Genomic DNA, 21467 nt, shown 5'->3' on the forward strand with positions numbered 1-21467 from the left:
ATATAAAGAGGATTTTCCAGAGAGGCAGAGAGATGGTTGATAAAGATCAGAAATAGGACTGGGTCCAGAACACTGCCTTGGGGGCATTCCAGCATTGACAGGAAGACGGGATGAAAGGATTCTGATGAGAGCCGATGATTGGCTACTAGAATAGAGGAAGTCAATAAGCCATGTGTGTAGTTAGCCTTGGATGCCCTAGGCAGAGAGAGTTTAGAGAGCAAAGTGGGGCGCCAGACTGTATCAAATGCTCGAGATATTCTAGAGAGACGGCCCTGATCTCATGTCTGAAATTGAGGGCCTCCATCCATTGTTGGCAGAGTAGAAGCAGCATGTCCAAGGTAGAGTGACCCGCTCACTCAGGAGACAATATCCATTGAGTAACACTGAGGAGTCAGGAAAGTTCTGTGGGAGGAAGTATTCTGTTAAACAGATGATGTCCGTTTTATTAGCACCGTTGTTGGAGCAGATGCCACAGATGTTTGACATTTACATAGTAAGAGACGGGGGAGGAGGGTTGATGGACCAAGCTTTTAGGAGTGGGACAGGTTTTGGGAACTAAGTCAAGTGAAGAAGATCGAAGAAGGGGAACAATCGATGATGATGAAGAAGAAGGACATGTGGGGTGTTCCTGACATAGAAATAAGGAAAGTGAAGGATTTTAAAATGTTTAAAAAGCTTTTAAAGGAAGAAGTGTTTCATTCAATGACGATTCAGTTGAGAGATATTGAGAAAAGAAAGGGATAAATAAATAATAAAGTACAGGCAGATTGAGTTTGTGATTTTGTTTTGGAGAGAAAAAATATTATAATACTTTTTTTTTTTTTAAGCAAGGATAGGGAATAGGATAAAGGTGAGGAAGCTGAAAGGGCAATACTTGGGAGAAAGGAAGCAGAATGGGGCACGTGGTGTCAGCACAAACAAATTTTGCACACCAATGAGTTTAGCTGAGTTTAGCTTTCTGTTATATTTTTGGCCCTGTGTTGTTGTTTGTGTTTTCGTCAAATCTTCCAGTTTAAACCGTACTTTGTTTTGTTGTATCGTTGAATCCGTGTCCCTGTGGCTCTGACCTATTAGCCGAGGCCTCAGCTAAACTCATTAAATGGCCTCTAAACGGTGGTTTAATGAGTTTAGCTGAGGCCTCGGCTAATAGGTCAGAGCCACAGGGACACGGATTCAACGATACAACAAAACAAAGTACGGTTTAAACTGGAAGATTTGACGAAAACACAAACAACAACACAGGGCCAAAAATATAACAGAAAGACATGACGAATCTGGTATGAAAAACTTAACTTTGATGAACTGGAAGCAGGAACTGCTCGATCCGACATCCAGTGTGCCCAGACCAGAACTGGAAGGAAACAATTATAGCACAGTATGCTTATAGTTGTTTATGTGTAATAAAACACTCCATCTTTGAATGCTCAAGTGTGTGTGCATATGCACAGGTACCTACACACACACACACACACACACACACACACACACACACACACACACACACACACACACACACACACACACATCCATCTAAGCACACACACGTGGGTGGATACTTTGAGACCTGGGAGGGCTCCGTTACACCTTTTGAAACCCGCAAAGGGAGATAACAACTGATGACACATTCAAGACTGCATGAAAACACATGCACATGTGAACGCTTGTATATACATTTACAAAAATAATTATATTGCATTGACAGGCACTGACATAAAAATGTATATTGGAATAAACAAACATTTCTGTCTTCCAACAGATATTGTATGGAGATGTGCATGGAAAAGCAGAATTACCAAATGTGGAGCTAGCAATACCGAAACTCCCCAAAATGAAGAAACCACAAAAATCAAGCAGCTTAAGGTTTTCAAAGACAAGTTCTGATTATGATGATGACAGCCAAATACAAGGCGATAATATTGATGGCAATGCTGAAACCAGGTCTGTTGGTGAAGCAGCAAAGGAAAAGAAAATGAGGATTAAAATGCCAAAGTGGCATTTCAGCAAGTCCAAAGGAAAAAGTGGAAAGGCCAGTTATGATGTAACACCACCAAGGTTTACCGGAACAGAGGACACAGACGTTGCGAAAGGAGAATTCAAAATAATAACAGAATCACTCAATCCAAAACTTGATATTTCTTTACCGCAAGTGAAAGGTTCTAAAGAAGGAGCAATGATTGTGGTTGAACATGAAACACCATCTAAGGATATTGAATGGACAAACGGAAAACCCAGGATCAGCCTTAGTGGGTTGCAGGGTCACATTGGAGAAATGGATGTGTCCACTCCACAAATTAAGGCGGATATCAAGGCTCCAGAAGTGGACATCAAGTTCCCAGGGATGGATGTCAAGGTTCCAGACATGGATATAAAGGCACCAGAGCTCAAAGTCAAAGCAGGAAATATTGATTTGAACGCTCCTGATTTGGGAATTAAAGGGCCAAGAGGAGAGTTTGACATTGAGGGTCCAGACATGAATATAGAAGGCCCTGAGGGAAAGTTCAAAATGCGCCATGTTAAAATCCCGAAGTTTGGATTTTCTTTTCCAAAGTTCCATGGTCCTGATGTGGAAAGCATTATAAGCTTGCCAAGTGGGCATTTGGATGTTGATGTGCCAGATGTGAATGTGGATATGAAAGCCCCAGACATTGACATGAAGTTGAAAGGCCCAGATGTCAACGTTGACCTTCCTGATGCTGAGGGAAAGGGATTCAAGGTGAAGATACCCAAGATTGACATGTCTGGCCCAAAGTTTTCTGCCCCTGACATTGACCTTGACTTTAAAGGTCCAAAAATGAAAGGAGATGTGGATGTTTCATTTCCAAAAATGAAAGGCGATGTCAAAGGACCAGATTTTGATGTTGATATTGAAGCTCCCGATATGAGTTTGGAGGGACCAGATGCAAAATTTAAGATGCCGAAATTCACAATGCCTAAGGTCAGTCTCTCTGGACCAAAGGTAAAAGCTCCAGACATTGATTTTGAGCTACCAAGAGCAGACATTGATGTGACAACACCACACTTTAAAGGAGACATCAAGGTTCCAGAAGTGGACATCAAGGTTCCAGATGTGGATGTCAGGGTTCCAGATGTGGATGTCAAGGCACCAGATCTGAAAATCAAGGCACCAAATATTGATCTCAAAGCTCCAGATTTGGATATTAAAGGGCCCAAGGGAGAGCTTGACATTGAGGGTCCAGACGTCAATATAGAAGGTCCTGATGGAAAGTTCAAAATGCCCCATGTTAAAATCCCAAAATTTGGATTTTCTCTTCCAAAGTTCCATGGACCTGATGTGGAAAGTGATATCAGCTTGCCAAGTGGGCATTTGGATGTTGATGTGCCAGATGTGAATGTGGATATGAAAGCCCCAGATATTGACATGAAGTTGAAAGGCCCAGATGTCAACGTTGACCTTCCTGATGCTGAGGGAAAGAGATTTAAGGTGAAGATGCCCAAGATTGACATGTCTGGCCCAAAGTTTTCTGCCCCTGACATTGACCTTGACTTTAAAGGTCCAAAAATGAAAGGAGATGTGGATGTTTCATTGCCAAAAATGAAAGGTGATGTCAAAGGACCAGATTTCGATGTTGATATTGAAGCTCCCGATATGAGTTTGGAGGGACCAGAAGCAAAATTTAAGATGCCAAAATTCAAAATGCCGAAGGTCAGTCTCTCTGGACCAAAGGTAAAAGCTCCAGACATCGATTTTGAGTTACCAAGAGCAGACATTGATGTGACAACACCACACTTTAAAGGAGACATCAAGGTTCCAGAAGTGGACATCAAGGTTCCAGATGTGGATGTCAGGGTTCCAGATGTGGATGTCAAGGTACCAGATCTGAAAATCAAGGCACCAAATATTGATCTTAAAGCTCCTGATTTGGATATTAAAGGGCCTAAGGGAGAGCTTGACATTGAGGGTCCAGACGTCAATATAGAAGGTCCTGATGGAAAGTTCAAAATGCCCCATGTTAAAATCCCAAAATTTGGATTTTCTCTTCCAAAGTTCCATGGACCTGATGTGGAAAGCGATATAAGCTTGCCAAGTGGGCATTTGGATGTTGATGTGCCAGATGTGAATGTGGATATGAAAGCCCCAGATATTGACATGAAGTTGAAAGGCCCAGATGTCAACGTTGACCTTCCTGATGCTGAGGGAAAGGGATTCAAGGTGAAGATGCCCAAGATTGACATGTCTGGCCCAAAGTTTTCTGCCCCCGACATTGACCTTGACTTTAAAGGTCCAAAAATAAAAGGAGATGTGGATGTTTCATTGCCAAAAATGAAAGGTGATGTCAAAGGACCAGATTTCGATGTTGATATTGAAGCTCCCGATATGAGTTTGGAGGGACCAGAAGCAAAATTTAAGATGCCAAAATTCAAAATGCCGAAGGTCAGTCTCTCTGGACCAAAGGTAAAAGCTCCAGACATCGATTTTGAGTTACCAAGAGCAGACATTGATGTGACAACACCACAATTTAAAGGAGACATCAAGGTTCCAGATGTGGATGTCAAGGTACCAGATCTGAAAATCAAGGCACCAAATATTGATCTTAAAGCTCCTGATTTGGATATTAAAGGGCCCAAGGGAGAGCTTGACATTGAGGGTCCAGACGTCAATATAGAAGGTCCTGATGGAAAGTTCAAAATGCCCCATGTTAAAATCCCAAAATTTGGATTTTCTCTTCCAAAGTTCCATGGACCTGATGTGGAAAGCGATATAAGCTTGCCAAGTGGGCATTTGGATGTTGATGTGCCAGATGTGAATGTGGATATGAAAGCCCCAGATATTGACATGAAGTTGAAAGGCCCAGATGTCAACGTTGACCTTCCTGATGCTGAGGGAAAGGGATTCAAGGTGAAGATGCCCAAGATTGACATGTCTGGCCCAAAGTTTTCTGCCCCCGACATTGACCTTGACTTTAAAGGTCCAAAAATAAAAGGAGATGTGGATGTTTCATTGCCAAAAATGAAAGGCGATGTCAAAGGACCAGATTTCGATGTTGATATTGAAGCTCCCGATATGAATTTGGAGGGACCAGATGCAAAATTTAAGATGCCAAAATTCAAAATGCCGAAGGTCAGTCTCTCTGGACCAAAGGTAAAAGCTCCAGACATCGATTTTGAGCTACCAAGAGCAGACATTGATGTGACAACACCACACTTTAAAGGAGACATCAAGGTTCCAGAAGTGGACATCAGGGTTCCAGAAGTGGATGTGAAGGTACCAGATCTGAAAATCAAGGCACCAAATATTGATCTCAAAGCTCCAGATTTGGATATTAAAGGGCCCAAAGGAGAGCTTGACATTGAGGGTCCAGTCGTCAATATAGAAGGCCCTGATGGAAAGTTCAAAATGCCCCATGTTAAAATCCCAAAATTTGGATTTTCTCTTCCAAAGTTCCATGGTCCTGATGTGGAAAGTGATATAAGCTTGCCAAGTGGGCATTTGGATGTTGATGTGCCAGATGTGAATGTGGATATGAAAGCCGCAGATATTGACATGAAGTTGAAAGGCCCAGATGTCAACCTTGACCTTCCTGATGCTGAGGGAAAGGGATTCAAAGTGAAGATGCCCAAGATTGACATGTCTGGCCCAAAGTTTTCTGCCCCCGACATTGACCTCGACTTTAAAGGTCCAAAAATAAAAGGAGATGTGGATGTTTCATTTCCAAAAATGAAAGGCGATGTCAAAGGACCAGATTTTGATGTTGATATTGAAGCTCCCGATATGAGTTTGGAGGGACCAGATGCAAAATTTAAGATGCCAAAATTCAAAATGCCGAAGTTCAGTCTCTCTGGACCAAAGGTAAAAGCTCCGGACATCGATTTTGAGCTACCAAGAGCAGACATTGATGTGACAACACCACACTTTAAAGGAGACATCAAGGTTCCCGAAGTGGACATCAATGTTCCAGATGTGGATGTCAAGGCACCAGATCTGAAAATCAAGGCACCAAATATTGATCTCAAAGCTCCAGATTTGCAAATTAAAAGGCCCAAGGGAGAGTTTGACATTGAGGGTCCAGACGTCAATATAGAAGGTCCTGATGGAAAGTTCAAAATGCCCCATGTTAAAATCCCAAAATTTGGATTTTCTCTTCCAAAGTTCCATGGTCCTGATGTGGAAAGTGATATAAGCTTGCCAAGTGGGCATTTGGATGTTGATGTGCCAGATGTGAATCTGGATATGAAAGCCCCAGATATTGACATGAAGTTGAAAGGCCCAGATGTCAACGTTGACATTCCTGATGCTGAGGGAAAGGGATTCAAGGTGAAGATGCCCAAGATTGACATGTCTGGCCCAAAGTTTCCTGCCCCTGACATTGACCTTGACTTTAAAGGTCCAAAAATAAAAGGCGATGTAGATGTTTCATTGCCCAAAATGAAAGGCGATTTCAAAGGACCAGATTTTGATGTTGATATTGAAGCGCCCGATATGAGTTTGGAAGGACCAGATGCAAAATTTAAGATGCCAAAATTCAAAATGCCGAAGGTCAGTCTCTCTGGACCAAAGGTAAAAGCTCCAGACATCGATTTTGAGCTACCAAGAGCAGACATTGATGTGACAACACCACAATTTAAAGGAGACATCAAGGTTCCAGAAGTGGACATCAAGGTTCCAGAGGTGGATGTCAAGGCACCAGATCTGAAAATCAAGGCACCATATATTGATCTCAAAGCTCCAGATTTGCAAATTAAAAGGCCCAAGGGAGAGCTTGACATTGAGGGTCCAGACGTCAATATAGAAGGTCCTGATGGAAAGTTCAAAATGCCCCATGTTAAAATTCCAAAATTTGGATTTTCTCTTCCAAAGTTCCATGGTCCTGATGTGGAAAGCGATATAAGCTTGCCAAGTGGGCATTTGGATGTTGATGTGCCAGATGTGAATGTGGATATGAAAGCCCCAGATATTGACATGAAGTTGAAAGGCCCAGATGTCAACGTTGACCTTCCTGATGCTGAGGGAAAGGGATTCAAGGTGAAGATGCCCAAGATTGACATGTCTGGCCCAAAGTTTTCTGCCCCTGACATTGACCTTGACTTTAAAGGTCTGAAAATGAAAGGAGATGTGGATGTTTCATTGCCAAAAATGAAAGGCGATGTCAAAGGACCAGATTTCGATGTTGATATTGAAGCTCCCGATATGAGTTTGGAGGGACCAGATGCAAAATTTAAAATGCCAAAATTCAAAATGCCAAAGGTCAGTCTCTCTGGACCAAAGGTAAAAGCTCCAGACATCGATTTTGAGCTACCAAGAGCAGACATTGATGTGACAACACCACAATTTAAAGGAGACATCAAGGTTCCAGAAGTGGACATCAAGGTTCCAGATGTGGATGTCAAGGCACCAGATCTGAAAATCAAGGCACCAAATATTGATCTCAAAGCTCCAGATTTGGATATTAAAGGGCCCAAGGGAGACCTTGACATTGAGGGTCCAGACGTCAATATAGAAGGCCCTGATGGAAAGTTCAAAATGCCCCATGTTAAAATCCCCAAATTTGGATTTTCTCTTCCAAAGTTCCATGGACCTGATGTGGAAAGTGATATAAGCTTGCCAAGTGGGCATTTGGATGTTGATGTGCCAGATGTGAATGTGGATATGAAAGCCCCAGATATTGACATGAAGTTGAAAGGCCCAGATGTCAACGTTGACCTTCCTGATGCTGAGGGAAAGGGATTCAAGGTGAAGATGCCCAAGATTGACATGTTTGGCCCAAAGTTTTCTGCCCCCGACATTGACGTTGACTTTAAAGGTCCAAAAATGAAAGGAGATATGGATGTTTCATTGCCAAAAATGAAAGGCGATGTCAAAGGACCAGATTTCGATGTTGATATTGAAGCGCCTGATATGAGTTTGGAGGGACCAGATGCAAAATTTAAGATGCCGAAATTCAAAATGCCGAAGGTCAGTCTCTCTGGACCAAAGGTAAAAGCTCCAGACATCGATTTTGAGCTACCAAGAGCAGACATTGATATGACAACACCACACTTTAAAGGAGACATCAAGGTTCCAGAAGTGGACATCAAGGTTCCAGATGTGGATGTCAAGGCACCAGATCTGAAAATCAAGGCACCAAATATTGATCTCAAAGCTGCAGATTTGCAAATTAAAAGGCCCAAGGGAGAGCTTGACATTGAGGGTCCAGACATCAATATAGAAGGTCCTGATGGAAAGTTCAAAATGCCCCATGTTAAAATCCCAAAATTTGGATTTTCTCTTCCAAAGTTCCATGGACCTGATGTGGAAAGTGATATAAGCTTGCCAAGTGGGCATTTGGATGTTGATGTGCCAGATGTGAATGTGGATATGAAAGCCCCAGATATTGACATGAAGTTAAAAGGCCCAGATGTCAACGTTGACCTTCCTGATGCTGAGGGAAAGGGATTCAAGGTGAAGATGCCCAAGATTGACATGTCTGGCCCAAAGTTTTCTGCCCCCGACATTGACCTTGACTTTAAAGGTCCAAAAATAAAAGGAGATGTGGATGTTTCATTGCCAAAAATGAAAGGTGATGTCAAAGGACCAGATTTTGATGTTGATATTAAAGCTCCCGATATGAGTTTGGAGGGACCAGATGCAAAATTTAAGATGCCAAAATTCAAAATGCCGAAGTTTAGTCTCTCTGGACCAAAGGTAAAAGCTCCAGACATCGATTTTGAGCTACCAAGAGCAGACATTGATGTGACAACACCACACTTTAAAGGAGACATCAAGGTTCCCGAAGTGGACATTAAGATTCCAGATGTGGATGTCAGGGTTCCCGATGTGGATGTCAAGGCACCAGATCTGAAAATCAAGGCACCAAATATTGATCTCAAAGCTCCAGATTTGCAAATTAAAAGGCCCAAGGGAGAGTTTGACATTGAGGGTCCAGACGTCAATATAGAAGGTCCTGATGGAAAGTTCAAAATGCCCCATGTTAAAATCCCAAAATTTGGATTTTCTCTTCCAAAGTTCGATGGACCTGATGTGGAAAGTGATATAAGCTTGCCAAGTGGGCATTTGGATGTTGATGTGCCAGATGTGAATGTGGATATGAAAGCCCCAGATATTGACATGAAGTTGAAAGGCCCAGATGTCAACGTTGACATTCCTGATGCTGAGGGAAAGGGATTCAAGGTGAAGATGCCCAAGATTGACATGTCTGGCCCAAAGTTTTCTGCCCCTGACATTGACCTTGACTTTAAAGGTCCAAAAATAAAAGGCGATGTGGATGTTTCATTGCCCAAAATGAAAGGCGATGTCAAAGGACCAGATTTTGATGTTGATATTGAAGCGCCCGATATGAGTTTGGAGGGACCAGATGCAAAATTTAAGATGCCGAAATTCAAAATGCCGAAGGTCAGTCTCTCTGGACCAAAGGTAAAAGCTCCAGACATCGATTTTGAGTTACCAAGAGCAGACATTGATGTGACAACACCACACTTTAAAGGAGACATCAAGGTTCCAGAAGTGGACATCAAGGTTCCAGATGTGGATGTCAGGGTTCCCGATGTGGATGTCAAGGCACCAGATCTGAAAATCAAGGCACCAATTATTGATCTCAAAGCTCCAGATTTGCAAATTAAAAGGCCCAAGGGAGAGTTTGACATTGAGGGTCCAGACGTCAATATCGAAGGTCCTGATGGAAAGTTCAAAATGCCCCATGTTAAAATCCCAAAATTTGGATTTTCTCTTCCAAAGTTCCATGGACCTGATGTGGAAAGTGATATAAGCTTGCCAAGTGGGCATTTGGATGTTGATGTGCCAGATGTGAATGTGGATGTGAAAGCCCCAGATATTGACATGAAGTTGAAAGGCCCAGATGTCAACGTTGACCTTCCTGATGCTGAGGGAAAGGGATTCAAGGTGAAGATGCCCAAGATTGACATGTTTGGCCCAAAGTTTTCTGCCCCCGACATTGACCTTGACTTTAAAGGTCCAAAAATAAAAGGAGATGTGGATGTTTCATTGCCAAAAATGAAAGGCGATGTCAAAGGACCAGATTTCGATGTTGATATTGAAGCTCCCGATATGAGTTTGGAGGGACCAGATGCAAAATTTAAGATGCCGAAATTCAAAATGCCGAAGGTCAGTCTCTCTGGACCAAAGGTAAAAGCTCCAGACATCGATTTTGAGCTACCAAGAGCAGACATTGATATGACAACACCACACTTTAAAGGAGACATCAAGGTTCCAGATGTGGATGTCAAGGCACCAGATCTGAAAATCAAAGCACCAAATATTGATCTCAAAGCTGCAGATTTGCAAATTAAAAGGCCCAAGGGAGAGCTTGACATTGAGGGTCCAGACGTCAATATAGAAGGTCCTGATGGAAAGTTCAAAATGCCCCATGTTAAAATCCCAAAATTTGGATTTTCTCTTCCAAAGTTCCATGTACCTGATGTGGAAAGTGATATAAGCTTGCCAAGTGGGCATTTGGATGTTGATGTGCCAGATGTGAATGTGGATATGAAAGCCCCAGATATTGACATGAAGTTGAAAGGCCCAGATGTCAACGTTGACCTTCCTGATGCTGAGGGAAAGGGATTCAAGGTGAAGATGCCCAAGATTGACATGTCTGGCCCAAAGTTTTCTGCCCCCGATATTGACCTTGACTTTAAAGGTCCAAAAATAAAAGGAGATGTGGATGTTTCATTGCCAAAAATGAAAGGTGATGTCAAAGGACCAGATTTTGATGTTGATATTAAAGCTCCCGATATGAGTTTGGAGGGACCAGATGCAAAATTTAAGATGCCAAAATTCAAAATGCCGAAGGTCAGTCTCTCTGGACCAAAGGTAAAAGCTCCAGACATCGATTTTGAGCTACCAAGAGCAGACATTGATGTGACAACACCACACTTTAAAGGAGACATCAAGGTTCCCGAAGTGGACATCAAGATTCCAGATGTGGATGTCAGGGTTCCAGATGTGGATGTCAAGGCACCAGATCTGAAAATCAAGGCACCAATTATTGATCTCAAAGCTCCAGATTTGCAAATTAAAAGGCCCAAGGGAGAGTTTGACATTGAGGGTCCAGACGTCAATATAGAAGGTCCTGATGGAAAGTTCAAAATGCCCCATGTTAAAATCCCAAAATTTGGATTTTCTCTTCCAAAGTTCCATGGACCTGATGTGGAAAGTGATATAAGCTTGCCAAGTGGGCATTTGGATGTTGATGTGCCAGATGTGAATGTGGATGTGAAAGCCCCAGATATTGACATGAAGTTGAAAGGCCCAGATGTCAACGTTGACTTTCCTGATGCTGAGGGAAAGGGATTCAAGGTGAAGATGCCCAAGATTGACATGTCTGGCCCAAAGTTTTCTTCCCCCGATGTTGACCTCGACTTGAAAGGTCCGGGGATAAAAGGAGATCTGGATGTTTCACTGCCGAAAATGGAAGATCTCAAAGCTCCAGATTTTGATGTTGATATTGAAGCTCCTGATGTGAGTTTTGAGGTTCCAGGAGGGAAGTTTAAAATGCCAAAATTCAAAATGCCTAAAGTCGGTCTCACTGCACCAAAAATGAAAGCTCCAGACATCGATTTTGAGCTCCCCAAAGCAGATTTTGATGTTTCAACTCCACAAATGAAAGCAGACATTAAGGTTCCAGATGTGGCTATCAAGACTCCAGAAGTCGACATCCAGGTTCCAGATGTGGATGTCAAGACCCCATATCTGAAAATCGAAGGATCAAATATTGATCTCAAAGCTCCTGATTTGGGCATTAAAGGTCCAAAAGGAAGCCTTGATGTTGAGTGTCCAGATATGGGTATTGAAGGCCCTGAGGAAAGATTCGTTATGCCCCATGTTAAAATCCCGAAGTTTGGATTTTCTTTACCGAGATTTCATGGTCCTAACCTAGAAGGTGATGCCAGCTTGAAGAGAGGGCATGTTGATGTTCATGTGCCAGATGTTAATGCGGATGTGTCTGCTCCAGATATTGACATGAAAGGGATGGATGTAAAGGTAGACCTTCCTGAAGCTGAGGGGAAAGGATTCAAGTTAAAGATGCCAAGCTTTAACATGTCTGGACCAAAGTTTTCTTCCCCTGATGTTGACCTTGACTTGAAAGGTCCGAAGATAAAAGGAGATGTGGATGTTTCACTGCCAAAAATGAAAGGTGATCTCAAAGCTCCAGATTTTGATGTCAATGTTGAAGCTCCTGATGTGAGTTTGGAGGTACCAGAAGGGAAGTTCAAGATGCCAAAATTCAAAATGCCTAAGGTTGGTCTCACTGGACCAAAATTTAAATCTCCAGACATCGATTTTGAGCTCCCCAAAGCAGAAGTTGATGTGACAACTCCACTAATTAAAACAGATATCAAGGTACCGGCAGTGGACATGAAGCTTCCTGATGTGGATGTGAAGACCCCAGATCTGAATATCAAAGCACCACAGTTTGACCTCAAAACTCCTGAATTGGCTGTTGAAGGGCCAAAAGGAGGCCTTGATGTTGAGGGTCCAGATATAAGTATTGAAGGCCCTGAAGGAAGATTTGTAATGCCCCAAGTTAAAATCCCAAAGTTTGGATTTTCTATACCAAAGTTTCATGGTCCTGACATGAAAAGTGATGCCAGCTTGCTGACAGGGCATGTTGATGTGCCAGATGTGAACGTGGATCTGGAAGCCCCAGATATTGATATGAGGCATAAAGGCCCAGATGTTTATGTTGACCTTCCTGAGGCTGAAGGAAAGGGATTCAAGGTGAAGATGCCAAGATTTAATGTGTCTGGGCCAAAGTTTTCCACCCCTAACATTGACCTTAAAGGTCCGAAGATAAAAGGAGATGTGGACATTTCATTGCCAAAAATGGAAGGCGAACTCAAAGCTCCAGATTTTGATGTTGATCTCGATGCTCCCGATATGAGTTTGGAGGGACCAGAAGGGAAGTTTAAGATGCCAAAATTCAAAATGCCGAAGGTTAGTCTCTCTGGGTCAAAATTTCGAACTCCAGACATTGATTTTGAGCTCCCCAAAGCAGATGTTGATGTGGCAACTCCACAAATTAAAGCAGATATCACGGTTCCAGATGTGGACATTAATGTTCCAGATGTGGATCTCAAGGCTCCAGATCTGACAATGAAAGCACCAAATATTGATCTCAAAGCCCCTGATTTGGGCATTAGAGGTCCAAAGGGAGGCCTTGATATTGAGGGTCCAGACTTGGATGATGAAGGCCCTGAGGGAAGATTCGTGGTGCCCCATATTAAAATCCCGAAGTTTGGATTTTCTTTACCAAAGTTTCATGGTCCCGACCTGAAAAGTGATGCCAGCTTGCCTACAGGGCATGTTGACGTTGATGTGCCAGATGTGAGCATGGATCTAAAAGCCCCAGATATTGACATGAAGTTAACAGGCCCCGATGTTGACGTTGACCTTCCTGATGCTGAGGGAAAGGGATTTAAGGTGAAGATGCCCAAGTTTAATGTATCTGGCCAAAAGTTTTCTTCCCCTGACATTGGCTTTGACTTCAAAGGTCCAAAGATAAAAGGAGACGTGGATGTTTCACTTCCTAAAATAGAAGGTGATGTTAAAGCTCCAGATTTCGATCTGGATCTTCAAGGGCCTGACGTGAGCTTGGAGGGGCCGGAAGGGAAATTTAAGATGCCAAAGTTCAAAATGCCTAAGGTCAGTCTATCAGGACCAAAAGTAAAAACTCCAGACATTGATTTTGTACTCCCCAAACCAGAAGGTGATGTGACAACTCCACAAATAAAAGCAGATATTGAAGCTCCACATTTCGATGTCAAGACTCCAGAAGGTCCAGGCATGGAATTGAAGGGTTCAGCATTGGATTTCAAGGTTCCAGATGTGGATATCAAGGCACCAAATATCGATGTGAAAGCTCCAGACTTGACCATTAAAGGTCCAAAAGGAGGATTTGACATTGAGGGTCCAGATGCAAGTTTCGACAGCCCTGAGGGAAAAATCAAAATGCCCCATGTGAAAATCCCTAGGTTTGGGTTTTCTTTACCAAGGTTTCATGGTGCCAATGTGGAAAGTGATGTCAGCTTCCCTAAAGGAAACATTGATTTTGATGTTCCTGATGTGAAGGCGGATCTGAAAACCCCAGATATTGACATGAAGTTGAAAGGCCCAGATGTTCATGTTGACCTTCCTGAAACTGATGGAAAAGGATTCAACGTGAAGTTACCCAAGTTTAATGTGTCTAGTCCTAGGTTTCGTGCCCCTGACGTTGACCTTGATTTTAAAGGTCCCAAGGCAAAGGGAGAGGTAGATGTTTCACTTCTCTCCATGGAAGGGGATGTGCAAACACCAGGATTAGATGTTGATCTTCATGGTACTGATGTGAGCATGGAGGCAGCAGACGGGAAATTGAAGATGCCAAAATTCAGAATGCCTAAGGTAGGCCTATCTGGGCCAAAGTTTAAAGAGCCAATCAGTGATTTTGAGATTCCAAATGCAGAACTTGACATTTCATCTCCAAAATTAAAAGCAGATATTAGTGCTTCAGATCTGCACTTCAAAGCACCAGACATTGATGTCAAAGCTCCAGATATGGAATTTAAAAGGCTAAAAGGAGATCTTGATATCGAGCAGCTTGATGTGAATGTGGAAAGTCCTGAAGGAAAATTCAAAATGCCCCATGTTACAATTCCCAGGTTTGGATTTTCTTTACCAAAGTTTCACAGTCCTGATGTTGACCTTGATGCCAGCCTACATAAAGGAACTGTTGATGTTGACATGCCTGATTCCAAGATGGACATTAAGTCTCCAGAAATTGACATGAAATTGAAAGGCCCAGATGTTGATGTTGACCTTCCGGAAGCTGCAGGAAAGGGATTCAAAGTGAAGATGCCCAGGTTTAATTTATCTGGCCCAAAATTTTCTCCTCCAGATGTTGACCTCAACTTCAAAGGACCAAAAGTGAAAGAGGATGTGGACGTGTTACTTTCTAATGTAGAAGGGGAAGTAAAAGTTACTGATGTTGATTTTGAAGCTCCGGATGCAAGCTTGGAGGGACCGGAAGTGAAATTTAAGATGCCAAAATTCAAAATGCCGAAGGTCAGCCTCTCTGGACCAAAAGTAAAAGCTCCAGACATCGATTTTGAGCTCCCTAAGGGAGAAGTTGATGTGCTAGCACCAACAATAAAAGCAGATCTGAAGGCTCCAGATGTGAAAATCAAAGAAACAAAATTTTCACTGCCTGTTGATGTGAATGTGAAAAAGGCAAAACTCACAGAAGACATTGACATTTCAATTCCCTACATTGAGGGAGACATCAAAAGCCCAGAATTTGATGCTGCACTTGAAGCACCGAATGTTTGCTTGGTGGATTCAGAAGGAAAAACAAAAGCACACAGATTTAAACTTCCAAAAGTCAGCCTCACTGGACCTAATATTAAAGCCCCAGAGATTGATTTTGATTCTTCAAAAACTGATGTCGATGTTTCGACTTCAACAATAAGTTCATATTTTAAGTCTCCTACTGTCGAAGTAAAACCTGCAGAGGCTAACATTGCAGACAACATTGACCTGGAATGCCCTCACGTTCACGTCGAAGGTCCTGAGGGAAAATTCAACATGCCTGATGTTACAATACCGAAGTTTGGATTTTCTTTGCCAAAGTTTCATGGCCGTGACGTTGACCTTGATGCCAGCTTGCCAGAAGGACACATGGAAGTTGTTATGCCAGATTCGAATGTGGATGTGAAAGCTTCTGAAATTGGCATGAAGACGAAAGACCCAGACATTGATGTTGGCATGCTCGAAACAGAAGGAAAAGGATTCAAATTGACAATGCCCAAATTTAATGTAGCTGGCCCAATGTTTTCTGCGCCTGATGTTGAACTAGATGTAAAGCGACCCAAGATGAAAAATGTCGACGTGTCACTTCAGAAAATTGAAGGAGGCATTGAATCTCCAAAACTTGAGGGAGATTTCCAAGTACCAGAAGTACATTTAGCTGCCACAGAAGAAAAAATAAAAACTCCAAAATTTAGACTCCCAAAAGTCAGAGCGAGTACACCGAAAGTTAAATCTGCAGACCTTCAAAAAGCAGAAATTGATGTCTCAGCCCCGAAGTATGAGGGTGATATTAAAGTCCCACATCTAGAAATTGAAAGACCAGAGGTCGATGTTAAAGTACCTGGAGGAACAATTGGATTTGCAAGTCCTGATGTAAAACTTGAAGGTCCTGATGGTAAATTTAAAATGCCGCATATAAAAATGCCTAAGATTGGATTTTTTGCACCAAAACCTCAAGATCCCAGCACAGAACTTGATGTGAGCTTCGAAAAGAGAGATTTGAATTTTGATATGCCTGACGTTAAAGTGATGAACTCAGACATCGGCATGAAGTTGAAGGGTGCTGATGTGGATGTTGAGCTGCCTGAAGCAGACGGAAAGGGACTGAAGTTGAAAATGCCCTCTTTCAATCTTTCTGGTCCAAAGATGTCTGCACCTGATGTTGACCTGGATTTTAAAGCTCCTAAGCTCAAAGGAGATGTGGATGTTTCATTTCCTCAAGTGGAAGGTGATGTGAAAGTTACAGATTTCAGTATTGATATTGATCCTCCAGATGCGAACTTGGAGGGACCGGATGGAAGATTGAAGATGCCAAAATTGAAAATGCCTGCGGTCAGCCTATCTGGACCAAAAGTTAAAGATTCAGACATTGATGTTGACATTGCTAAAGCTAAAGTTGATATGTCAACTCCTCAAATAAAAGCAATTATCAAGACTCCAGATATTGACATGCAATCTCCTAAATTGGATGTTAAAGGGCCAGAAGGAGGATTTGGAATATCCATGCCTGCTGTCAATTTAGAAAACGCAAATATTCATCATTCTGATCTCGAGGTGGATGTAAACATGCCAAAAGTTCCTGGTGTTAATGTCGAGCTTCCTGATACTGTTGGTGAAGTGAAAGGTGCTGATATTGATGTCCATTTGCCACATGCAGAAAAGAAAGGTTTGAAGCTGAAGTTGCCAAAGTTTAGTGTCATTGGTCTGAAGATTTCAGTTCCTGATGTTGAAAGGAGCATCACACCACCCTTATACAAGGAAGATGTGAATGTATCAGGTCCCAAATTGGAAGGTGAATTGAATGTTTCAGATGGTGGGATGGAAAGTTCTGCTGTGAAAGTTGAAGGGCCGGATTTAAAAATAAAGATTCCCAAATTCAGAGCACCAAAGGTCAGCTTTGCAGGACCCAAAATCAAGACGCCTGAAGTTGATCTTCATTTGCCAAGCACAGAATTAGAGTCTTCTTCCTACAAAGGAAAAGGCCTCAATACTTCTGAGCTTCAAACACAAGGTGACTTTGAAATTAAAGTCCCAGATAATGAAATAAAGTCACCTGAAGGTGATATTGGAATCAAATTAACAGGACCCACAGTGGATGTAAAAAGTGGTGAAGGGAAAATAAAAAAACCCAAAATTAAATTACCTAAAGTCGGCTTTTCTGGATCCGCAGCTGACAGTCCAGACATAAATTTGAATGCGAGATTACCAAAAGGTCAAGTCGAAGACACTGCCATGGATCTGGATGTAGATGTACCGGCCTTTGACGTACATACTAAGGTTCAAGCCCCTGATGTGGAGGCAGACCTTCCAAAGGCAGATGGGAAGGGACTGAAGTTGAGGATGCCAAAATTCCACATTTCTGGGCCAAAAATATCTGCACCAAAAGTTGACATAGAAGAGATTGCAGTTCAAAAGGCAAAGGAAGATATGGATCTACCCCCCTGCAAAATCAAAGCGCACGTCAATGTTCCAGAATTGGATATTGACCTTGATGAACCCAGTGCGAAAATGAAGGTTCCTGAAGAAAAACTGAAGACGCCAGAATTCAAAATGCCAAAGGCCAGTTTTAGCGGCCCAAAAATTGAAACATCAAATTTTGATCTCAAGGGGCCAACAGCAGATTTGAATGTACCTGGAATAGATCTGAAAAAGGGTGAAATTAAAACTCCCGACATTAATGTTGACCTGAAAGCTCCAGAAGCAGAAATTAAATTAAAAAGTCCTGAGGTTGATCCCAACTTTGAAGAAGGAGAAGGAAAACCTTTCAAATTGAAAATGCCCAAGTTCCACGTGTCTGGTCCCAAGATTACTGCTCCAGATATCAACATTCATGCGAAAACTCTGAAGCAAAAGGGAAGCGTGGATATTTATCTACCAAAAGTTGAAGGGGATATGAGTGGTCCAAAATCAAATGTTAAGGTTGAAGGCCAGGACATGCATGTCAAAGGTCCCGAGGGAATAATGTCCACGATGACCAGACAGCGCATCATTGAAAGACAAGTAAAAATGCCGGATATTCACCTCTCAAAGGGGGAATTCGATACATCAACACAAGCAAAATTTGATATCAATGTACCAAAAGGGGAAATGACAACACCTACAGGTATAATACGAACTGAAAGTCCAGAAGGGCATGTTAAAGGTACAGATGGACACACGAGACTCCCAAAGATAATAATGCCAAAATTTGGATTTTCAGAACCACATGTCCACAGTCCAGAGGTCGAATTGGATATCAGTCCTCCAAGGGCACGTGTAGATATTGATAGTCATAAGGTGGCACACGAGGTGAGCACTGAGCCGAAGACTGTTGATAGCAATGTGAAATCAGCGAGACAGCCTTATAAATTAAAAATGCCCAAGTTTCAAGTGACAGGTGCCAAAGTTTTGGCACCAACTGCCGACGATGCCAGAAAGGCAACTGCCAAAAGAGATGTAGTTTTGTCCGCTCCGAGACAAGAAGGAACCGTAGAAGATCCAGATTTTGCATTTGAAACTTTTGAGGATGACGTGATATTGAAAAGTCCTGATGCAGAAGCTTTATCTGAAAAATCAGTGTCTTCTGATACGCCATCTTTTAAGGTGATGGGTGGTAAATTAAAATTACCAAAGTTTAAATCCGACACAAAAGCAAAAGACTCGGAATCACCCAAGCATGAATATTCTGAAGACTCACAACACGGACAAGTGATGCATCTGGAAGCTAGTTGGGATGTTAAACAGAGTGATGACAGCAAAATGTCAAAGTTTAAGCTTCCAAAAGTTGGTTTTACTCCGCCTAAAGGAACAATTGATTTGCATCCTGCTACATCACCTGCAGACAATGATGGAGCACCAAGTGTTTCTCCAGCTGATAGGACGAGGGGCATTGCTTATTCGGGAGACACAGATGATTCTGTTGTGATCTCCAAAGCGCGTACTGAGTTGATTTCTGATGCTGGTGAACTGCATCCACATCCACATTCTGGGTCCCATGTGGAAACATCAACAGTTGCGACCAAAACTTCCGGTCATCATGCAGCACCTCCTATCCAAATGGGAACCCAACGTATAAGCGGTGGTACGTCTACCAGCCAAATACAGAGTAAAGTGTCCAGCACAAGTGGTGATACAAGTGTGAGTACTTCAACTTACAAAACATCTGAAACTCGGTACCAAATTCAGTCGTCAAGCTATTCCGTAACTTCAAAATCGGGACAGTCCTCAATACATGCACCATCTCTTGAACAAATGGGATTTCAGTTTCCAAGCGGGGCCCTGATGAGCAGTGCAGAGGGGACAGCGGGACTGAATCAAGAAGGCACAGCGCATTTCAAGTACGAGTCACCCACCTCAACGTATTCTTCAACGAGTGAACAGAGGTCATTCGTGGAGCACCTGGGTCCCAGGAGGCACGTCGACCCCCAGTCACCTGCGCTCACAGTTTCAGGCGGAGAAGCGGGAGGCATGGGCACTTTAGAAGGCGTGAAGATCACGAGGATCCAGCAAAGCACAGAATACGCCACGACGCAAACGATGAGCGAGGAAGGTCATTTTCTGGACGTGTCGCGACAACTCGGTTTCCCTACAGAAACAAGGGCAGCTCAATCGCAGCCGCAGGAAAAGAAGTCGTGAATACTTCTCGATACTTCACCTCTCAAGCTTTTGGTAGCATACATGCTGTTCTTGTCAAATGCAGGTTTTCAATAATATATAGGAACACATCGTTACTCTCTGTACTCTATATGCTGTGTGGATGTCTGAATCGAATTCATTCTTTCTTTCGTTGACCGTGAAGTGTTTTTATTTTCGGGCGGAGAGCTGCAATAGAACCAAAATGATACATTGGTTTCCTGCTTTGCTTGTATGATATTTTAACTGATAATTTACTTATGAATTGTGATTGTAAAAGTTTTGTTTATGGAAATGGAGGTTTATGCTCGCATTAGATGGGACTAATGATGGCTGTTCTGAACTGCAGCCGCTGATTGGCTCAAAGTTCAATATCGTCAACTGCTTATCGAGCTTTGCTACGATTTCTTGTTTTAAGGAATGAGCAAGTTAAAGTTTGAATGTAAAGTAATGTGTTTTACATCTAATATTTTATCTTTTTATTTTGCAGACACTAGGAATGGTTAAGGTTTTGAACATATTGATCTTCTATCCATTTAAGGTTGTATCTCGATATAAATCGATATTATTGTCATGTTAGCATTTCGATTTTCCAACTTTTCCTTTTGATGGAGAGCATAGTGTTATTACAATTCCCTTCTACCTTGTCGATGCTACAATGCTGCATACTTAGGAAAGCAGACACTCCTTGTAAATATGTTATGTTTAATACGTCAGTACAAATATATGTTACCATAAAACATCGTTATTGTCATACTTTGCGATTAAAATAGTTTCTGGCAAACATATTTTTGTGCTATGATGCTTTGAACGCTTCAGAATACAGAATGAAAATTAAAAGTTTGCTGTTTCCATTGACTTTTGTTTCCTTGTTCCGCAAGCACTGGCTCTTAATAAGGGTATAATTGTGTCATACGTATGTGACACGTGTGCCATGCATGCACATAAAACACACCTTCAAAGCGGCTTACGAGAGATGGTGTTGGATAAACCCTTTCACTTTGCCTCATTGGTCTGAAGGATGCTTTTGTTCCCAAGAGAGTCCAGTATTCCACGTCACATCCACGCACAGAGAACATTGATTCACACATTATATGACATACAGTCATGTGAAAAAGTAAGTACACCCCATGTAAAGTTTTGACTTTTTCAACATATTTCAACATACAGCTATTTGATCTTCATTTCAACAATATTGACAGATAAAGGTGATATAATATAACAAATATCATGAAACATTTACATTTTGTAGTCCATTGTATAATTTAAATAAACATAAATGCAAATTTCGCATGTGGAAAAAGTAAGTACACCCTTGGCCCGAATCGGTGGTATTGCCCCCTTTGGCAGAAACAACCTCAAGTAGGCGTTTCTTATAACTGTCTGCCAGTCTCTGACATCGACTGGGAGAAATTTTTGCCCACTCCTCCATGCAGAATTCTTTCAGCTGTGCGATGTTTGAGGGGTTTCTTGCATGCACAGATCGTTTCAAATCCCCCCACAACATCTCGATGGGATTTAGATCCGGGCTTTGACTTGGCCATTCCAGAACCCGCCATTTATTTCTTTTTCAGCCATTCCTTGGTGGATTTACCTG

The 21467-nt window shown here is 42.2% G+C and overlaps 1 protein-coding gene across 2 annotated transcripts in view; it reads left to right on the plus strand.

Moving 5' to 3' along the window:
- Positions 1-20728, plus strand: part of AHNAK (AHNAK nucleoprotein) — a 91079-nt gene extending 70351 nt beyond the window's left edge. For both annotated transcript variants that reach the window (XM_068115489.2, XM_078779120.1), the window contains one exon: positions 1757-20728. In XM_068115489.2, coding sequence (XP_067971590.2) covers positions 1757-19873 — 18117 coding nt within the window. In that variant the 3' untranslated portion in view covers positions 19874-20728. The remainder of the gene's footprint in view (positions 1-1756) is intronic.
- The last annotated feature ends 739 nt before the right edge of the window (positions 20729-21467 follow it).

Source organism: Myxine glutinosa, chromosome 5 (genome assembly GCF_964187855.1).
Source record: "Myxine glutinosa chromosome 5, kmMyxGlut1.1, whole genome shotgun sequence".
NCBI lineage: Eukaryota > Metazoa > Chordata > Myxini > Myxiniformes > Myxinidae > Myxine > Myxine glutinosa.